The sequence below is a fragment of the Nicotiana tabacum genome, chromosome 1, assembly GCF_000715075.1.
Source record: "Nicotiana tabacum cultivar K326 chromosome 1, ASM71507v2, whole genome shotgun sequence".
NCBI lineage: Eukaryota > Viridiplantae > Streptophyta > Magnoliopsida > Solanales > Solanaceae > Nicotiana > Nicotiana tabacum.
The window spans coordinates 19,805,906-19,822,858 of record NC_134080.1 but is presented as its reverse complement, the minus strand read 5'-3'; the positions used below and the strand labels follow the sequence as shown (position 1 = coordinate 19,822,858).

At 37.7% G+C, this 16,953-nt stretch overlaps 1 protein-coding gene across 1 annotated transcript; it reads right to left on the bottom strand.

The window, feature by feature from the left end:
• Positions 1-2,311: 2,311 nt before the first annotated feature.
• Positions 2,312-2,757, bottom strand: LOC142162064 (uncharacterized). The gene is made up of 2 exons (XM_075218370.1): positions 2,575-2,757; positions 2,312-2,491 (listed from the first exon to the last, which is right to left on the bottom strand). Exons 1-2 carry the CDS (start codon positions 2,755-2,757, stop codon positions 2,312-2,314), a joined length of 363 nt encoding a protein of 120 aa, XP_075074471.1.
• Between the last annotated feature and the right edge of the window lie 14,196 nt (positions 2,758-16,953).

The window sequence follows — 16,953 nt, the reverse complement described above, 5'->3', positions numbered from 1 at the left end:
GGCATATGCACCACTAGAGACCGGGCCCGCTTGAACCGGTCCGTTTGGCCCGCGGTCCCGGGCCGGGCCCGGACCACAATACAGCCTTACATTGCCCTATATTATCTGAGAAAGAAGGAACGCTACCACCCTCGCGACCATTCTTTTCGTTGCACAACTACTGATATTCTTTTTGATAACTATATGGTGCTTGTGTATAAAGATTTCAGTGAAGATGCTACTGATGACTTTTGGTGTGCTGGTGATAATCAGTTGTTTCTGACACCATATGTGTGGGGGGACAGTCGTAGATGTGGGATTGCTTGGACAGAGGTTGACAAAATCTTTTTTCCGTGTCGGCTTCCTTGAGAAGATGATAATACTATGACACACTTTCTTTTGGGAGTATTGGACTTGAATCAGAAAAATATTGATGTATACGATTCCTTATATAGTGAGCCATATGAGGCATGAATGAATCACACGGAAATGTATGCATGCATGATCCCTCACTTGCTAAAGTTCTCACAGTTTAACAAACATCACAAGTCTTTTGGAAATGCCTTCAACAAATTTGATATTCAGTGACAAAGATCATCACACCAAACTAGATCGTACGTGTTGTTATTTGTTATATTATTTATATGTACTTTATATTTATTGTTTAATTCACTGCATATCTTACATTTTTCTTAAGACTGATTGTGGTGCATTCCTGATCAAGTATGTGGAGTTGTTGATGATTGGAAAGGATGTGGAGAAATTCCAACCTGAAGACATAAAAGACTTTAGAAAAGAACTTGCCGCAAATCTTTTAGCACATGGTTAGTGGAAAAGAAATTCTGGTTATGATACACCACCAGAAAATGTTGGCGATGACTATGAGAGTGAAAATGAAACTTGCTGTTCAAAAGAGTTGTAGTTTAGTTGTAAAGAAAGTTAGTTGTGGTTGATCTTTTGTATAAAATTGCTGTAAAGAATCCATATGAATTCTGCAAGTTCAGAAAACTTCTGTAAATTCCTCAAAATGCACTTATATTTTGTTTGTGTAGCAAAAATTTTTTGTCACAGCTATGCAAAATTACGATTTCAGAAGTAATATCAAGGCATCATGTTATTAATTTCTTTGTTTCTCTCAAGTGTTGATTTGTCCATGGAGTTTGTTAGTATTAGTTCATGAATAAGTGTAATTGAACTTCAAATTGAAAGTTAAGGACCAAGTGTCCTTAACTTTTGAACTTTGAACACACAAAGTTAAGGACTGCCTGTCCTGAACTTTTGAACGTGTAATTCAAACTTAAGGACAAACAGTCAATAACCTTTTAACTTTATACTCAAAGTTAAGGACTGCTTGTCCTTAACTTTTGAGCGTGAAATTCAAACTTAAGGACTGTCTGTCTATAACTTTTTAACCAGCAAGTCAAACTTAAGGACAGACAGTCCTTAACTTTTGAACTTTGAACTATAAGTTAAGGACTGTCTGTCTTTAACTTTTGAACCCGTAACTCAAAGTTAAGGACTACTTTGAACTATAAGTTAAGAACTGCATGTCCTTAACTTTTGAACTTGAAACTCAAAGTTAAGGACAGACAGTCCTTAAGTTTTGAACTTTGAACTATAAGTTAAGGACTGTCTGTCCTTAACTTTTGAACCTGTAACCCAAAGTTAAGGAACTACCTGTCCTTAACTTTTGAACCTGTAACTCAAAGTTAAGGACTGTGTGTCCTTAACTTTTGAACCTGTAACTCAAAGTTAAGAACTGCCTGTCCTTAACTTTTGAACCTGTAACTCAAAGTTAAGGACTGCGTGTCCTTAACTTTTGAACCTGTAACTCAAAGTTAAGGACTGCCTGTCCTTAGCTTTTGAACTTGAAAATCAAAGTTAAGGACTGTATGTCCTTAACTTTAAATCTTTGAACTTAAAAGAAACAAAAAGAAGGTAAGCAGAAAGAATTTTTGTAAATTCATACATCTGCTCAAATAAGAATAATCTAAATGAATCTAATTTATAGCAAAAACTTAAAAGAGTCGATAAACATAAGTGGATATATCTACAATTCTCTATGCTTTCTTGAAAATGGATGGACTGCCGGAGAATATATACAAGCTATTCTATTATGACCAATTCTTCTGCAACGACCACATTTGAAAGTTATTTTTGATGACTCTGTAGCTGGAATGTGCCTTTTCTTCTGCCTTCTACCTGGTGGTACTTTGAAATCTGGAGGTTTAACAATTTGTGACTTAACACTCTCTAGTACAATCCAAGAATCAGTATGTCCTACAGGATGTATTTGTAATTCATATGTTTTCAGCCAAGATTCCTTTAAGTACTAGTGCGAACAAAAGTTGGACTTCTTGATGTTTCTCTTCTCGATAGCTGCAATTGCATGTATGCATGGTAATTCATCAAATTGAAACTGAAAAAAATCACATGTTTTTTTGTTTAAGTCCACCAAGAAAGTTATTCCTTCTTCTTCAACTCTAGAACGCCATGAATCAACGGGGAAGACCTTCAATGTTGAAAAATTATAAGTTAGTACATTATGTTAAATTATATTAAAATCATAAGATAAACATAGAACATAATACTTACATTCAAAGTAAATGCTAAATCTATTTTTTTCTTCAATTCCTTCTCTACCCAACAAGAAACATCATAAAAAGTTCCTTCTGTTCCGTTTCTTCTTTTATAAAACCAACGTTGTAGCTTCACTTGAATGAAATCCATCATTCTTAATATAGGTAGCTCCCTTGCTTCTAATAGGACAGAATTCATTGATCAACTATGTTTGTTGTGAGCATGTCATATCTTCGTCGTGGACTACAAGAACGTGCCCACCTTTCGGTGGTTCTTCCATCAAGTAGTCATAAGTCTTTTTATCTACTTTTGCTATATCTAACATGTATAGATCAAATTCTTTGCGTATGTATACTCTTCAAGCACTTTGAAAAAGTTTTATGACCTCACTTTTCATCTTCCTTCGCTTTAGGTTCTGCTCCAAATGATAGATGCAAATCCCATGATGGCTTTCAGGATATACCTTTGCTATGCCATATGCAATAGCTTGATGCCTGTCTGATAAAAAAATTAAATTCTCACGGCTCCCAATTGCATTGCGAAGCTGACTAAAGTACCACTCATAGGAAATGTTACCTTCAGGTTCTGCTATTCCAAGGCTAGTGGCAAAATTTGGTTATTTGCATCCTTTGAAACTGAAATCATTAAAACACCACGAAATTTTGACTTCAAAAAAGTTGCATCAACAGTAATTACTGGTCTACAATGATTCCAACCAGCTATTGATGATCCATATGCATTAAACATATAAAGAAACCTGAAAATTCAATATAAAACAAGGTTAACAGAAGTTAAGGACAGGTAGTCCTGAACTTCAGATTACAAAGTTAAAAGTTAAGGACAGACAGTCCTTAACTTAGAGTTTTAATTTATAAAGTTAAGGATATGCTGTCCTTAACTTTGAGTTCAAAGTTCAAAACTTAAGGACATGCAGTCCTTAACTTTGAATTACAAGTTCAAAAGTTAAGGACAGCCAGTCCTGAACTTCTAGTTACAACTCAAAAGTTAACTGGTTAAAGACAGCATGTCCTAAATTTTATAAAACGTACTAATAAATTTTTTTTTGATTTACCTGTTGTTGTCGTCTATCTTTATGTTAGTATAAGTTCCAGGGTTTTTACTTCTCATCATATACAAGTATTAAAACAATAATTCATAATTCTCTTCGGGAGTTCCTCTTATTAAAGTGGAAGCAAGTTGAATAGCACGCCACACCTTGTGATACCCAATATCTAGTCCATGCAATTTTGCATCTCTGTCATGACAAAAGCTGGTGTAACTTCAAACCTTGGGTCTCGAAAATTGTCGATAATGTAACCACTAATCAACTGTGAAGTAGCATGCCTTTGATCAGCTTTTATAGTGTTAACAGAGCAGTTATGCTTTTTCTCAATCTTTACTATCTTGAACAGTGTTGAATCTTTAATTCTGAAAGCATGCACACACCAACAACACATATCATCATTGCATTTCAACGAATATCTTGTTGATCTTGATCTAACAACCTTGAATTCAAAATCTCCTTTAATTGTTACATTCGAAAAACAGTTAATTATACTCTTCTTCTTGTCAAATACTGATCCGACTTTTACTTCAACCAATGAAGCATTTTCTCTTAATATCGTAGTTGGGGATTCTTTTTATTTCAAATTTGATCTTCATCTAGTTAGTTGAATAGAGGTTTTTTCAGCAACCTCTTCGATTACCGGCGCACTCTCTAAGACTTGAATACCCAAAGCTTGTTCGTTGTCAGTCTCTATAATGCTTTGTCCTTCTACTTGAATAGAATCAAATGTTTGAAGAACCTCTTCAGTTATTGGTTGAGCTTCAACCATATCTATTTCCATTATCTGTTGGCATTTGTCTTGATTGTCATGTTGAGTTTCTCTGTTGACATGTGTTTGAAGCACCTCTTCAGTTATTGCTTGAGCTTCAACCATATCTATTTCCATTATTTGTTGGCATTTGTTTTGATTGTCATGTTGAGTTTCTGTGTTGACATTTTCGTTGCTTGTTGATCCAAAAACTCTTTCAAGCACCTCTTCAGTTATTGCTTGAGCTTCAACCATATCTATTTCCATTATTTGTTGGCATTTGTTTTGATTGTCATGTTGAGTTTCTGTGTTGACATTTTCGTTGCTTGTTGATCCAAAAACTTTTTCCGAAATATCAACAATGAAACGACAGCCCTTGAAGAGTGAATGAGTTTGTAGTAACTCTATACATGTGTGAAGATCTAAATTTTTGCATACAAGCATTCCCTTGCTTATTCCAAGGTTGATAGCAAACCATATCATTGCTTCAAACTTGTGTCTATCCAATTCAATAACTTCAAAGATCTGTTTAATGAAATCTTCAAACCGAATTGCCTCAGGTACCAGAACAAGCTTTGTTTGATGATCAAGATATTTATAGTCTTCAGTCCATCTACCATTAAAAGCAACTATAATGCATATTGTTTCCATCCTGCAAGTCAAGAGAATGGGAAACTCAGGACATATTTTATAATGCAATCCTTGTATAATTAAGAACATGTACTGTAAGTTCAAGACCAAGTTAAGGACCAAGTGTCCTTAACATTTGAACTTGGAATTCAAAGTTAAGGACTGTTTGTCCTTAACTTTTGAACCTGTAATTGAAACTTAAGGACTGTCTGTCCTTAACTTTTGAACCTGCAAGTCAAACATAAGGATTCATGTCCTTAACTTTTCAACCTGTAATCCAAACTTAAGGACTTCATATCCTTAACTTTTGAACCTGCAAGTCAAACTTAAGGACTCCTGTCCTGAATTTTTCAACTTGAAACTCAAACTTCAGGAACTAGTGTCCTTAAAAATCAGGACACTATGTCCTTAATATTATGTGCTCAATTTTTATAGAATTAACCTGTAATTCAAATTTAAGGACTTCCTGTCCTTAACTTTTCAACTTGAAACCCAAAGTTAAGGACCAAGTGTCCTTAACATTTTCAATTTGAAACTCAAATTTCAAGACTTAGTGTCCTTAACTTTTTCAAAATAATTTGCAAAACAATGACAGTACGTCCTTAATATACAGAAGAACAACAACAAAGTTAAGGACATTGTATCCTTAACTTTTTCAATTCAATTTGCAAAATGAGGACACTATGTCCTTAATATTATGTGCTCAATTTTTATAGAATTATCACAGGACGCGATGTCCTTAACTTTATCAATCCAGAAATTCAAAAAAAATCAAATTTCTAATTACTGTATAAAAATCAATAGAAATCGGAAAGAGTATAACTATGTCGAAATAAAAATCAATAGAAAAACATAAAAGTATAACTTACTATAAATCTATGTCGATTTTTGGATGAAAATGTTGAATTTTTTAAATCGGAAGAGAATCTTCTTTAATTTCGACGATCACAGTGTAGTTTTGCGTTGCTGCTGCTGTCGATCATTCTTAAAAGTGTAGGTATAAGTTATAGCAGAAGGGTATTTTCGTCCAGCCAGGTATAAGTTTATTAAACCAGTGGCTAAAGACTAAAGACATTTAAAACACTGGCTTTAAAATAAAAACAGGTGTTGTTAGTGGCTATTTATGCACATCGCCCTTACTTATTGCCGTAAATAAAATCAAAACCCAACAAGTAATACGACAAAACCACCACAAAAAAGAAAGACCAAGTCGCGTGATTTATAAAATAAAGTAAATTAAAATCCTAAGGTTAGTAGGAGTCAAAACTTTTCTAATGCCTTTTTGGGCAAAAAAATACATTTCTACTACTAAAAAAAAGTTACATAAATAACTAAAACGCAGCATAATACTGCATTTTACTTTAACGGAATGTTAGCCGTTAAAGTAAAACGCATTACTATACTGCGTATTATTAAAAAATTATTTTTTTAAGGAAAACGCAGTATAATACTGCGTTTTCCTTAAACGCAGAATTGTACTATGTTTCCCTATTAATATTGGGCCCACCTATATTTAATTAAAGGGAAACGCAGTACAATACTGCATTTAAGGAAAACGCAGTATTATACTGCATTTTCCTTTAATAAAATAAAGCCTTTCTTCTTCCCCAAGACAACGACAGAACGCTATCTCCATTAAAAACACCCCTGCTCCACTGTTGGTCCCTCCCTCTCTCCCCCCGTCAAATTTTTTTAAAAAAAATTGGGCCCCACACTGACCCAAAAAGCAAAGAGTGTAGGTCCCGCACACAAGACAAGCTTTGGATTCCTTCATTCGGGTGCAAAAATTCGATTTGAATCAATTTCAAAAAACTTAAATCGAGGTATTTCGATTTTGTTTATGTCGAAACTCGTATAGTACATGCATATTTGTATTGTTGAATATGTTTTCATGTTAATTTGCGTTATGTTTGTGTTTAAATTTGTATCTTATTTATACCCGAATTGATTTATTAGCTTTGGGACAAAAAATTATTAAAATTTGATAAATATTTTTTATTGTTAATGTTATGTTTTTATTTGCTTAAATAATAAATAAATATTATTTATTTAGTTTGTTGTTCATATTTGTATGTTATGTTTGTTGTTTCTATATGTAATAGTGACCTTTTAGCGTAGTAAAATATAGAGCCTTTTAGCGTAGTAAAATATAGAGCCTTTTAGCGTAGTAAAATATAGAGCCTTTTAGCGTAGTAAAATATATAGTCTTTTAGCGTAGTAAAATGTAGAGCCTTTTAGTGTAGAGTCTCTGTAGTTTAAGTATGTAGTAACTGCAAACTCTATCCAATTATACTTTACAAAATTAATTATTTAATTTATAAAAATAATCTTACAAAAGTAAAAAATTAATATATGTTGTCAAATTAACTCAAATATCGAGCCTGGAACTCATAGATAATTACTCAATCCAATTCAATAATTAATTATTTAATTTATTAAATTAACAAAATTGTAAAAATGCTGAAATTGACATGCATAATAAGTAAGGATAACTTGGTGCTACTGGGCGTCAAATATCGAGCCTGGAACCCATACATAATTATTCAGTCCAATTCAATAATTTTTAATTTAATTCCTTAAACTAACAAAATTCCATCGGTAACTAAAATTGACACGCATAATAACTAAGGATAACTTGGTGCTATCCGGCCTCAAATATCGAGCCTGGAACCCATACATAATTATTCAGTCCAATATTAAAAATAATTAATTATTTAATTTATTAAGCTAACGGAATTCTAAAAATGTTGAAATTGACACTCATAATAATTAAGGATAGCTTGGTGCTACCGGGCCTCAAATATCGAGCCTGGAACCCATAGATAATTATTCAGTCCAATTTTAAAAATAATTATTTAATTTATTAAACTAACAAAATTCTAAAAATGCTGAAATTGACACGCATAATAATTAAGGATAACTTGGTGCTACCGGGCCTCAGATATCGAGCCTAGAACCCATACATAATTACTCAGTCCAATTTTAAAAATAATTATTTAATTCCTTAAACTAACAAAATTCTAAAAATGTTGAAATTGACACGCATAATAATTAAGGATAACTTGGTGCTACCGGGCCTCAAATATCGAGCCTGGAACCCATACATAATTACTCAGTCCAATTTTAAAAATAATTATTTAATTTATTAAACTAACACACACAATTAGTTTTCTTTAAATTATAGTAGACGACATGGACTTTCCGCCTGCGCATCCTGGACCAGTCGAGGATCAGCTATTAGTGTTGTAGGGCGATCATAGGTCCTCCTTTGTATGGGAGGGACATCTATCGGATCAGCCTCTATGTGATAGGAGACCTGACGATTTGTGGGACTTCATGGCGCAACATCATTTCCATGCCCGCGTAGTCGCGCGCCTACAGGCTACGGGCTTCTATACGATTTTTCAGATTGGGCGGATGCAGCTTGATTGGTGGCTCGGTGGCGACCGGAGACGCACACTTTTCACTTGCCCACTGGAGAGGCCACCATCACGCTGGAGGATGTTCAGGTTTTGTATGGGCTGCACGTAGATGGACGGGCCGTTGCACTGCCCCAGTACATTAGATCCATGACCCATGGATAGTATTTGGATATGATGGGGCAGTATACTGGTTACAGACCTCAGGGTGACGCTGTACAGAGATGGGGTAGTCGCGTTGCTTTGTCAGTCATCAGAGATCAATGGCGTTTTTGCACCCAGACATTACTGGCGAGACAGAGGATCCCCATATTGAGCGGTACACGAGGTTGGCGTTGCTCCTGCTTTTCGGGGGTGTCTTGTTCCCGAACACTTCAGGAAGTCTAGTGAGTATGCGCTTTCTCCATCATCTGCAGCAGCTAGATGATTTACTCTTGTACAGCTGGGGTGCTGCTGTTTTCGCATACCTGTACAGGAGCATCTTCCGGGCAAGCATGCTTTGCCAGGTGGACATATGTGGTTTTTTGCCCCTTCTACAGGTGACAACATTTTCGAATACTCTGTTCATTACTCCGAATTCTCTATGGTCGAAATGACTCATAAATTTTGCGTCAACCTTTTATCTTAGGTTTGGGCGGCAGCGGATCATGTCGTTGCAGCCACCTCTACCACCACTTGCGCCGGGTGAGGCTTATCCGTTTCTCTCTCTAGCTTCTAGGTGGGTTCTCCGGCGTGGGAACTACTGAGGGACGATGCTCATCATAATCTCCCCCTTGTCAGGGATGTGTTAGATATGCTGGTGGCTGGACAGGTAAATATGTACCTACACTTACTTGTTATAAATTGAGTTGTGTTGCGCATACTCACTTTTATGTTATTATTTGGTAGTTCATCTGGACGCCATACATCGATGAGTTGCTAGCTCAGCTGCCCGATTATTGCTCAGTCGACCGACTACTTTGGAGCACCTCCGTCCCGATGTTCTTCTTCAATATGGTTGAGTATCATGCTACAAAGCGTGTGTTTCGCCAGTTTCACCGTCCCCAGCCTATACCGGGGGAGCCTGCATGGGTCCCTACACACTATCAGCGGGATGACCGTGTTAGGGTGGATGATATATTTATGGGATGGCTAGAGAAACAGGTCCATATTTGGGAGCAGCGAGGTGACCGTATTCCGCCACCACCTTCATTTACCCAGGAGGCTACTATTCATCTGTATACGTCATGGTACCGCCATCACACCCGACATCGAGAACCCCATTCATGTACTTGGCGAGCGCTACAGACCATACACCGGGAGGCACGAGTCACTGGTATGTTTTTGTGGCTTATTAATATCTTATATTTGTGATATAGCATTATTTTTTTAATATCTTAAGTGTTTCACAAGCTATTGGGCATCACCTGGTCTACCAGTTGGGACAGGAGATGTAGCAGCATGCCGATAGTGCTGCACTCGTTGAGTATGGCCGGCGGATGGCAGATCTGGCTCGTCGGACCCTGTTTTAAGCGAGAGATAGCGCGAGGTTGGATCACGAGGCTCAGTATGCGGCGCCAGAGGACTACCATCAAGGTAGGGCTGTCCCATGAGGAAGGGGTAGGGAACGAAGGAGGGGTGCCCCACGAGGCAGGGGTGCCCCATGGGGTCGCGGGGGTCGCGGGGGACGGAGAGGAGGTGGTCCCCATCAAGGGGGCGTTGAGGCACCTGTCGACCCACCTGTTGAGGGACATGATGAGGATTTTGGAGATGAGGATCTTGGAGATGATCAGTTGGGTTATAGACCTCAGGTAGATTAGCCTTCCAGCAGCATGCCGTCGTACAGCCTTCAGCTATCTCTGCCAGCATCGCAGGTCACCCAGTCAGGAGCATTGTCGATCATGGGTACATTCGACGGGGATGTAGACCAGTACTTTGCATGCCCATCTACCACAGCTGAAGATCGGCCGACCCGGGACGTGGATGGCGGGCGCAGGTTGAGTTATGCCTCATCCCCGGCGGTTGATGCGGATCTACCACAGGCGCAGGTATGTTTGTATTACTTTAAAAATTCAATTTGTTTTCTTTTCCTTAATGAGCTGCCATTAATTAATTTTTAACTTTCTTATGAAGGCTTCGTCCCAGCCCATCTTTGAGGCCACTACATGCTTTGATGAGGACACCACGGATGCATATACTCAGGAGGCCGACGAGACCACAGTGAGAAAATATTTTTTGACTTAACACGTACAATACAAATATACTTTTTCACATGCTAAGATTAGTACTTGTTTTGTAGGTTGCTGACGGCCCGGCGACCTATTCTTCCGATCCTGCCAGCTGTGGTGTCGATGCTGCTACACATCCTCACATAAAGAGGCGGCTTGATGATGATGATCCAGATAATGTACCCGGGCGACAGGGGATGCGACTCAGGCCAGCAGCAGCACTAAAGCACACAAGTTGCGGGACTCATTGATTTACTTATGTTTTTACTTTGTGTAAATAGTGCATTATGTAAATAATGGTAACAATTATCTTTTAACAACAATTTTATTTTAATTGCGTTTGAACAGCAATTTTACTTTAACAGTACAACACAAACACAAACCTTGCAAACCTAACACAAAAACAAACAGTAGAACTAATGAAAACACTGGACAAAGGAAACATAAAAATACACTACAACGCTCAATACGTACATGCCATTATTTAGTCACAACCGCCTAGTATTCTCTGCTTCATCCACTCGAGCTTTTTTTCCAACTTTTTTTTCTCTTCTTCTGCCACCTTGAGTTTCGCCTTCAACTCTACAATTTCTTGCTTGGATTGGCGCTCTCTGTCCCACTGCCCCATACACACATCATGAAGATGATACAACTTGTCTTTGTAATATTCCTGCTCACATGGTTCATCAATCCATACCTTAAAATTGCATGTAGGTACGCCGGGTTGCCTATAAAACATGTTCATACACGCCCAGTAGCGGCGTCCAGCTTCTTCCTAACAATCGTACATCATGCTTTTGATTCCACAGTCGCGCTTTGGGCAATAAAGGGGTTGTCGAGACATTTCTTAAAGAGAAACTTTAGTTTTATGGAAATATTTGCTATAGGTTGTTGTTAAGCGCAGAAAATAACTAGAATGCGCTCGTTATTTATAGGCAAGATTTCACATATAACGTAGTATTATACCACGCTTTACATACAAGTAAAACGTAGTATTCTACCATGCTTTGCATATTAAATTTCTCTGAAATGACATTGTTTTATCACATGGTTTTCAGCTTTTTCAGAATGACATGATAACTCAACAAAGCGTAGTACTATACTGCGTTTTACATATTACATTTTCCTGCAAGGAAACAACTTTTTCACATGCGTTTCTAGTTTTTTCTGAATGACAAGACAACTCCATAAAATGTAGTACTATACCACGCTTTAAGTATTAAATTTTTCTGCAAGAAAACATCTTTTTTCACACGGTTTTCATCTTTTTCAGAACGACAAGACAACTCCATAAAACGTAGTACTATACAAGCGTAGTCTTATACCACGCTTTGTACATAATTTTTTTTAAAATTATTAGATTGGTGTTCTTTAGTAACACCAATATGTTGAATATTTGAACAATTTCATGAAGAAAATAATACATTATGTAGATAATGGCAACAATTCTAGTTGAACGACACAGGTTATTGTGACAGAATTTGAACAGCAATTTTATTTAAACATGACAACAGAAACACAAACACGGCAAATCTAACGATACACATAACAAAAACAAACAGTAGAACTAATGAAAACACTTGACAAGGGAAACATAAAGATACATTAGTACGCTCAACACGTATAAGCCACTGTTTAGTCACGCCCGCGTACTACTATTTGCTCTAACCACTGGAGTTGGTCTTCCAGCTTTTTTTGCTCTTCTTCTACCTCATTGAGTTTCGCCTTCAACTCATCAATTTCTTGGTTGGTTCGGCGCTCCCGTATCGCTTGCCTCGTACAGGTAATATGAAGATCATAAATTCTTTCTTTGTAGTACCCCTGGTTACATAGTTCATCCATCCATACCTCAAATTCACATGTAGACTTGTCGGGTTGCTCGTCCTCCTTGTACATACATGCCCAGTAGCGGCGTCCACCATCTGGCCACCATTTATACAAACTACATTTTTCTCCGCAATAGCACCTTGGGACATAAACGGGTTGTTCAGACATTTCTTAAAGAGAAACTTTGGTTATTGTTAAGCGCAGAACATAAGTAGCATGCGTCCGTTATTTATAGTCAATATTTCACACAAAACGTAGTATTATACTGCGTTTTAGTTATTAAAGTTAAACGACTCAATAAAACGTAGTATTATACCACACTTTACATATTAAAGTTATTCTGCAACAAACCAGGTTTTTCACATGGTTTTCAGCTTTTTCAGAACAACATGACAACTCAACAAAACGTAGTATTATACCATGCTTTACATATTAAAGTTATTCTGTAATTAAACAGCTTTTTCTTCAATCATTCCAGCCTTTTGAGAACGACAATACAATAGATAAAACGTATTATTGTACGACGCTTTACATATTAGATTTATTTTTTAATACGTAATTTTTTTTATTCCACATTCTTGGTCTTCTTTACTAACACAAATAAGTTAAATATTTGAACAACTATATCAAAACGTCACGTTAAAAAATAAGATGTAACAAGATTGTGGAACATAATTTTACTTGATATATATTGCAACATACACAAGTACAGACACATATTAAAAAAAACAAAACCAAAACAAAAGACTAGGGGTATCCTTGATAGTTGGGTACATTCGACGAACTTGCACTAGGAGCTGGATTACCACCGCCACGCACACCACCTGAAGGACATTTACGAAGGTCGTGTCCTGGCTGCGAGCATATGCCACATTTACGCGCATAAACGGTGTCACCAACATCCATTTGGTTCCGTATACGCGTTCTCTTTTTCACTTGCAGCTTGCGTAAATAGTCCTTGTTACATACCATCTTAAAAGGTTCCGACGGCCAATAATGCTCAGCACCTAATGGCTGCAGCTGCCCGCTATACGTGTCTACGTATTCAACAACACTGTATTGCCTATCAATATAGTTGGTTGCCCCATATCCAACTTGTTGAAAGCACTTCAACGCATGTGCGCACGATATGTGGTAGATGGTCCATTTCCCACATGAACAAAACCTTCTGGCTTCATTCACCGTCTGTAGATTATTCCTACGGTGTCCGCGGATAGCGGTCTTAACTTCAAAAACACCCCGGTCATCATCGTACTGTAGAAACGAATGCCATTGTGTTCGCCTCCTGTACCTTTCAAATCTTCTCATGGGTATTGGCATAAATTGAACACCCTTGTTCATCAATGCCGATGCAACTCCATGCCTTTCAACTAACCTCTCCGCACTCTGTTTGAATGTCATGCGGACTATGGCAGTGACAGGCAGTCCATGGGAAGACTTCAACAAGCCATTGAATGACTCCGACACGTTTATAGTGAGGGCTCCCCATCGTCTGCCACCATCAGCATACAATGTCCACATGTGAAGCTCATGTCCCATCAACCAAGTATAGGCTCGTGGATCTATCTGCCGGATCTCTTTCATGCGCCTGGTGAATTTGCACTGCTGATACTCAGTTGCAACCATCCACATTAAGTCATGCAAGGCCTTGTCAGGATATTTCTTCTGGAAATTGGCCTTCAGGTGCCTCACACAGTAACGATGGAATGCATATGGTTCCTGCCATTCAGACAAGTGCCGTACAGAACTTAAAATACCATCATGTCGATCGGATATTAGACAAATACCTGAACGCTGTTTGACAACGTGCTGCTTCAAGTGGTTTAAAAAAACGTCCACGTCGCTTCGCTTTCGTTGGCACAAATGGCAAAAGCTAGTGGAAATATTTGGTCGTTGGCATCAACTGCAACTGCAATACAAAGCTTAATATCATACTTTCTATAGACATGAGTACCGTCTATGGAAATTACAGGACGACAATGCACAAAATCATCAATTGCTGCTTTAAATGACCCGAACACATAGTTGAAAATATATTCGGGTCTGTTCGGACTACGCTCACGCCTCCATTCAACAACAGTGTCGGGGTTAAAGTGTTGCAGTGCGGCCATGTACCTGGGTAGATTTGAAAAAGACTTATCCCAGTCGCTATAAATAAGTTCAAAGGCACGTTTGCGACCGAGATATGCCTTTCTGTTGGTTATAGTACAACCATACTCTTGGTGGACGGTTGTAATACACTCTTTAATCTTGAACCTAATGGACACTTCCAAATATGGAATCAAGACAAGAGAAACCAAGTCCACATCCAGGTTGAAGTGATTCTCATTGAATGTGTCCATTTCACATCTGTGGGTGCTAATAAATTTACCTACTTTCCACAAACCTGATTTTTTCTTGCTGGCACGCAACATCCAGTGACAACCCATAAAGTCTCTACGACATACAGCCTTGTATACCTCCATAGTTGACTCACTTACTATCATCTCATGGCACTCTCTTATACTGTAGATTTTTACAGCCCTAATTAGGTGAGCTTTGTCGGGGAAATACATGCCCTTTGTCAGAACAGCTGGTCTAGACTCATCTCACATCGCTGACCGAATTTCGTTATCATCCCTTGTGAGGGCATCCACGTTCGGCATACTTGGAAAATTATCAAGGTAGGGAATATTACGCTCATGAAATGGCACGTGGGACTCGTACACTCTTGGTCTAGCGGGAGGTGGAGGAACATGCTCCCTCATTAGCTTAGGTTCAACATTCACTTCCTCCTTCTCATCACCCTCATCATGGAAGGGTGTGTCATCTCCAGACTCATCCGCATTGTTGTCATAATCACTATCATCTTCCTGACTCTGCGCATCTGCCAACTCACGAGTGAATACGTCGTCTATGGGCAACTGTGTGAGGTCAGGAACATCAAGAAGCTCGTTTTCACTTCACAAAAAGAACAAAATGATAAGTTACCCAACTAGATAAATACTTTAGAAATAGATATATCACTTTACTTACAAGTCGTACTGTCTTGACGTTTCATGATGGATATTTTCTTGTTGGTGATGACTCCCAGATGGACCACCATGGTCCAATACTCCAGAACCACACATATTCCAACTAGGAGCGGAGTCATAACTTGTAAAATTCATATTCGGACGGTACCCCCTATGAAAAATATGAGTGTTAATACAAATCCAATTCAAACATAAAATAAACATCGCTAAAGCGTAGAAAAATTGAAGTTTACCAGTCGTCTTGTGGATTATATAAAGTCGAAAAATTATTTTGTGGTTGCTCATTCGCCGGTGGTGACAAGTTTAAATCAAGGCAAGCTCTTTCATTCGCAATCTGTCCGGCAAAAACTGCTCCAGAATAACCACTCAATGACTGGGGGTATGGGAACGTCTTCCATACCCCCAGAGTTATTCTCCAGCACAATCTATTATCGTACCAATTTATCGTACTCCATTGTAAGCGGCAATTTAACATGACACTGTGGAGGTGAGCTATACCTCACAGAGTTATTCTCCAGCACAATCTCACCCCCTCCTCCCCTCAATATAATGAAACCCTTATTTTTGGCTCTTCAGACATTGTAAAAAGATGATTGATAAGAAGAAGAGAGAAGTATGAACGGAAGTTTGAAGGAAAGTATTGAATGAATTTTCATAAAATTCAAACGCCTTTAAATAAGCTTGGGGTGCAGAATTTTTTTTTATGTAAAACGCAGTACAATACCACGTTTTATGTATTTGAATTATTGGTATGTCAGTTATCCGCAGAACACTTATTGGTGGGCCCAAATTTTAAAGCAAAATGTAGTATAATACTGCGTTTTCCTTAAACGCAGTATTGCACTGCATTTTGCATTAAAAAAATATTCCCAGCAGGTTCTGCAGAAGTGGGCCCAATATTAATAGGGAAACGCAGTACAATTCTGCGTTTAAGTACTGCGTTTTTCTTTAAAAAAATTATTTTTTAATAAGACACAGTATAGTACTACGTTTTACTTTAACGGCTAACTTTCCGTTAAAGTAAAATGCAGTATTATAATACTGCATTTTAGTTATTTACGTAACTTTTTTTTAAGTAATAGAAATATATTTTTTGCCCAAGGTCATTAGAAAAGTTTCAGACTCAAGGTTAGTAGTAGGACCACTTCAAAAGCTACAATATCCAATCCTCAAATATTGTATCCTCGTCTAATATTTATCCGTTGGCTTCACGTATGGTCAATTTCTGCATCTGCTGGTTGCCTTAGCAAATAGGAGTATCATTTTAACTCATTTATTTTATTTTATTTTATTTGTTGGGGGTTGTTTAGAGTACGGGCATCTCGAGGATGAACTGTTTGAAGCATGTTTCCACAATATATGCAGGTTTCATTGACTTTGACTTATTATCTGCTGCACTCAACCTCACATGAGCTCAAACCACTATTAGCTGTTAATGTAATTTTAGTTATCACATAATTTAACCGACTGTAATAAATCACTT

What these genes read in the sequence shown, in the direction of transcription:
- LOC142162064 (XM_075218370.1), bottom strand. Translation starts at nt 2,757, where the DNA reads ATGAATTCTGTCCTATTAGAAGCAAGGGAGCTACCTATATTAAGAATG. An exon ending in ATTTAGCATTTACTTTGAAT is followed by an intron (nt 2,492 to 2,574) that starts GTAAGTATTATG and finishes TCAACATTGAAG; the next exon opens with GTCTTCCCCGTTGATTCATG.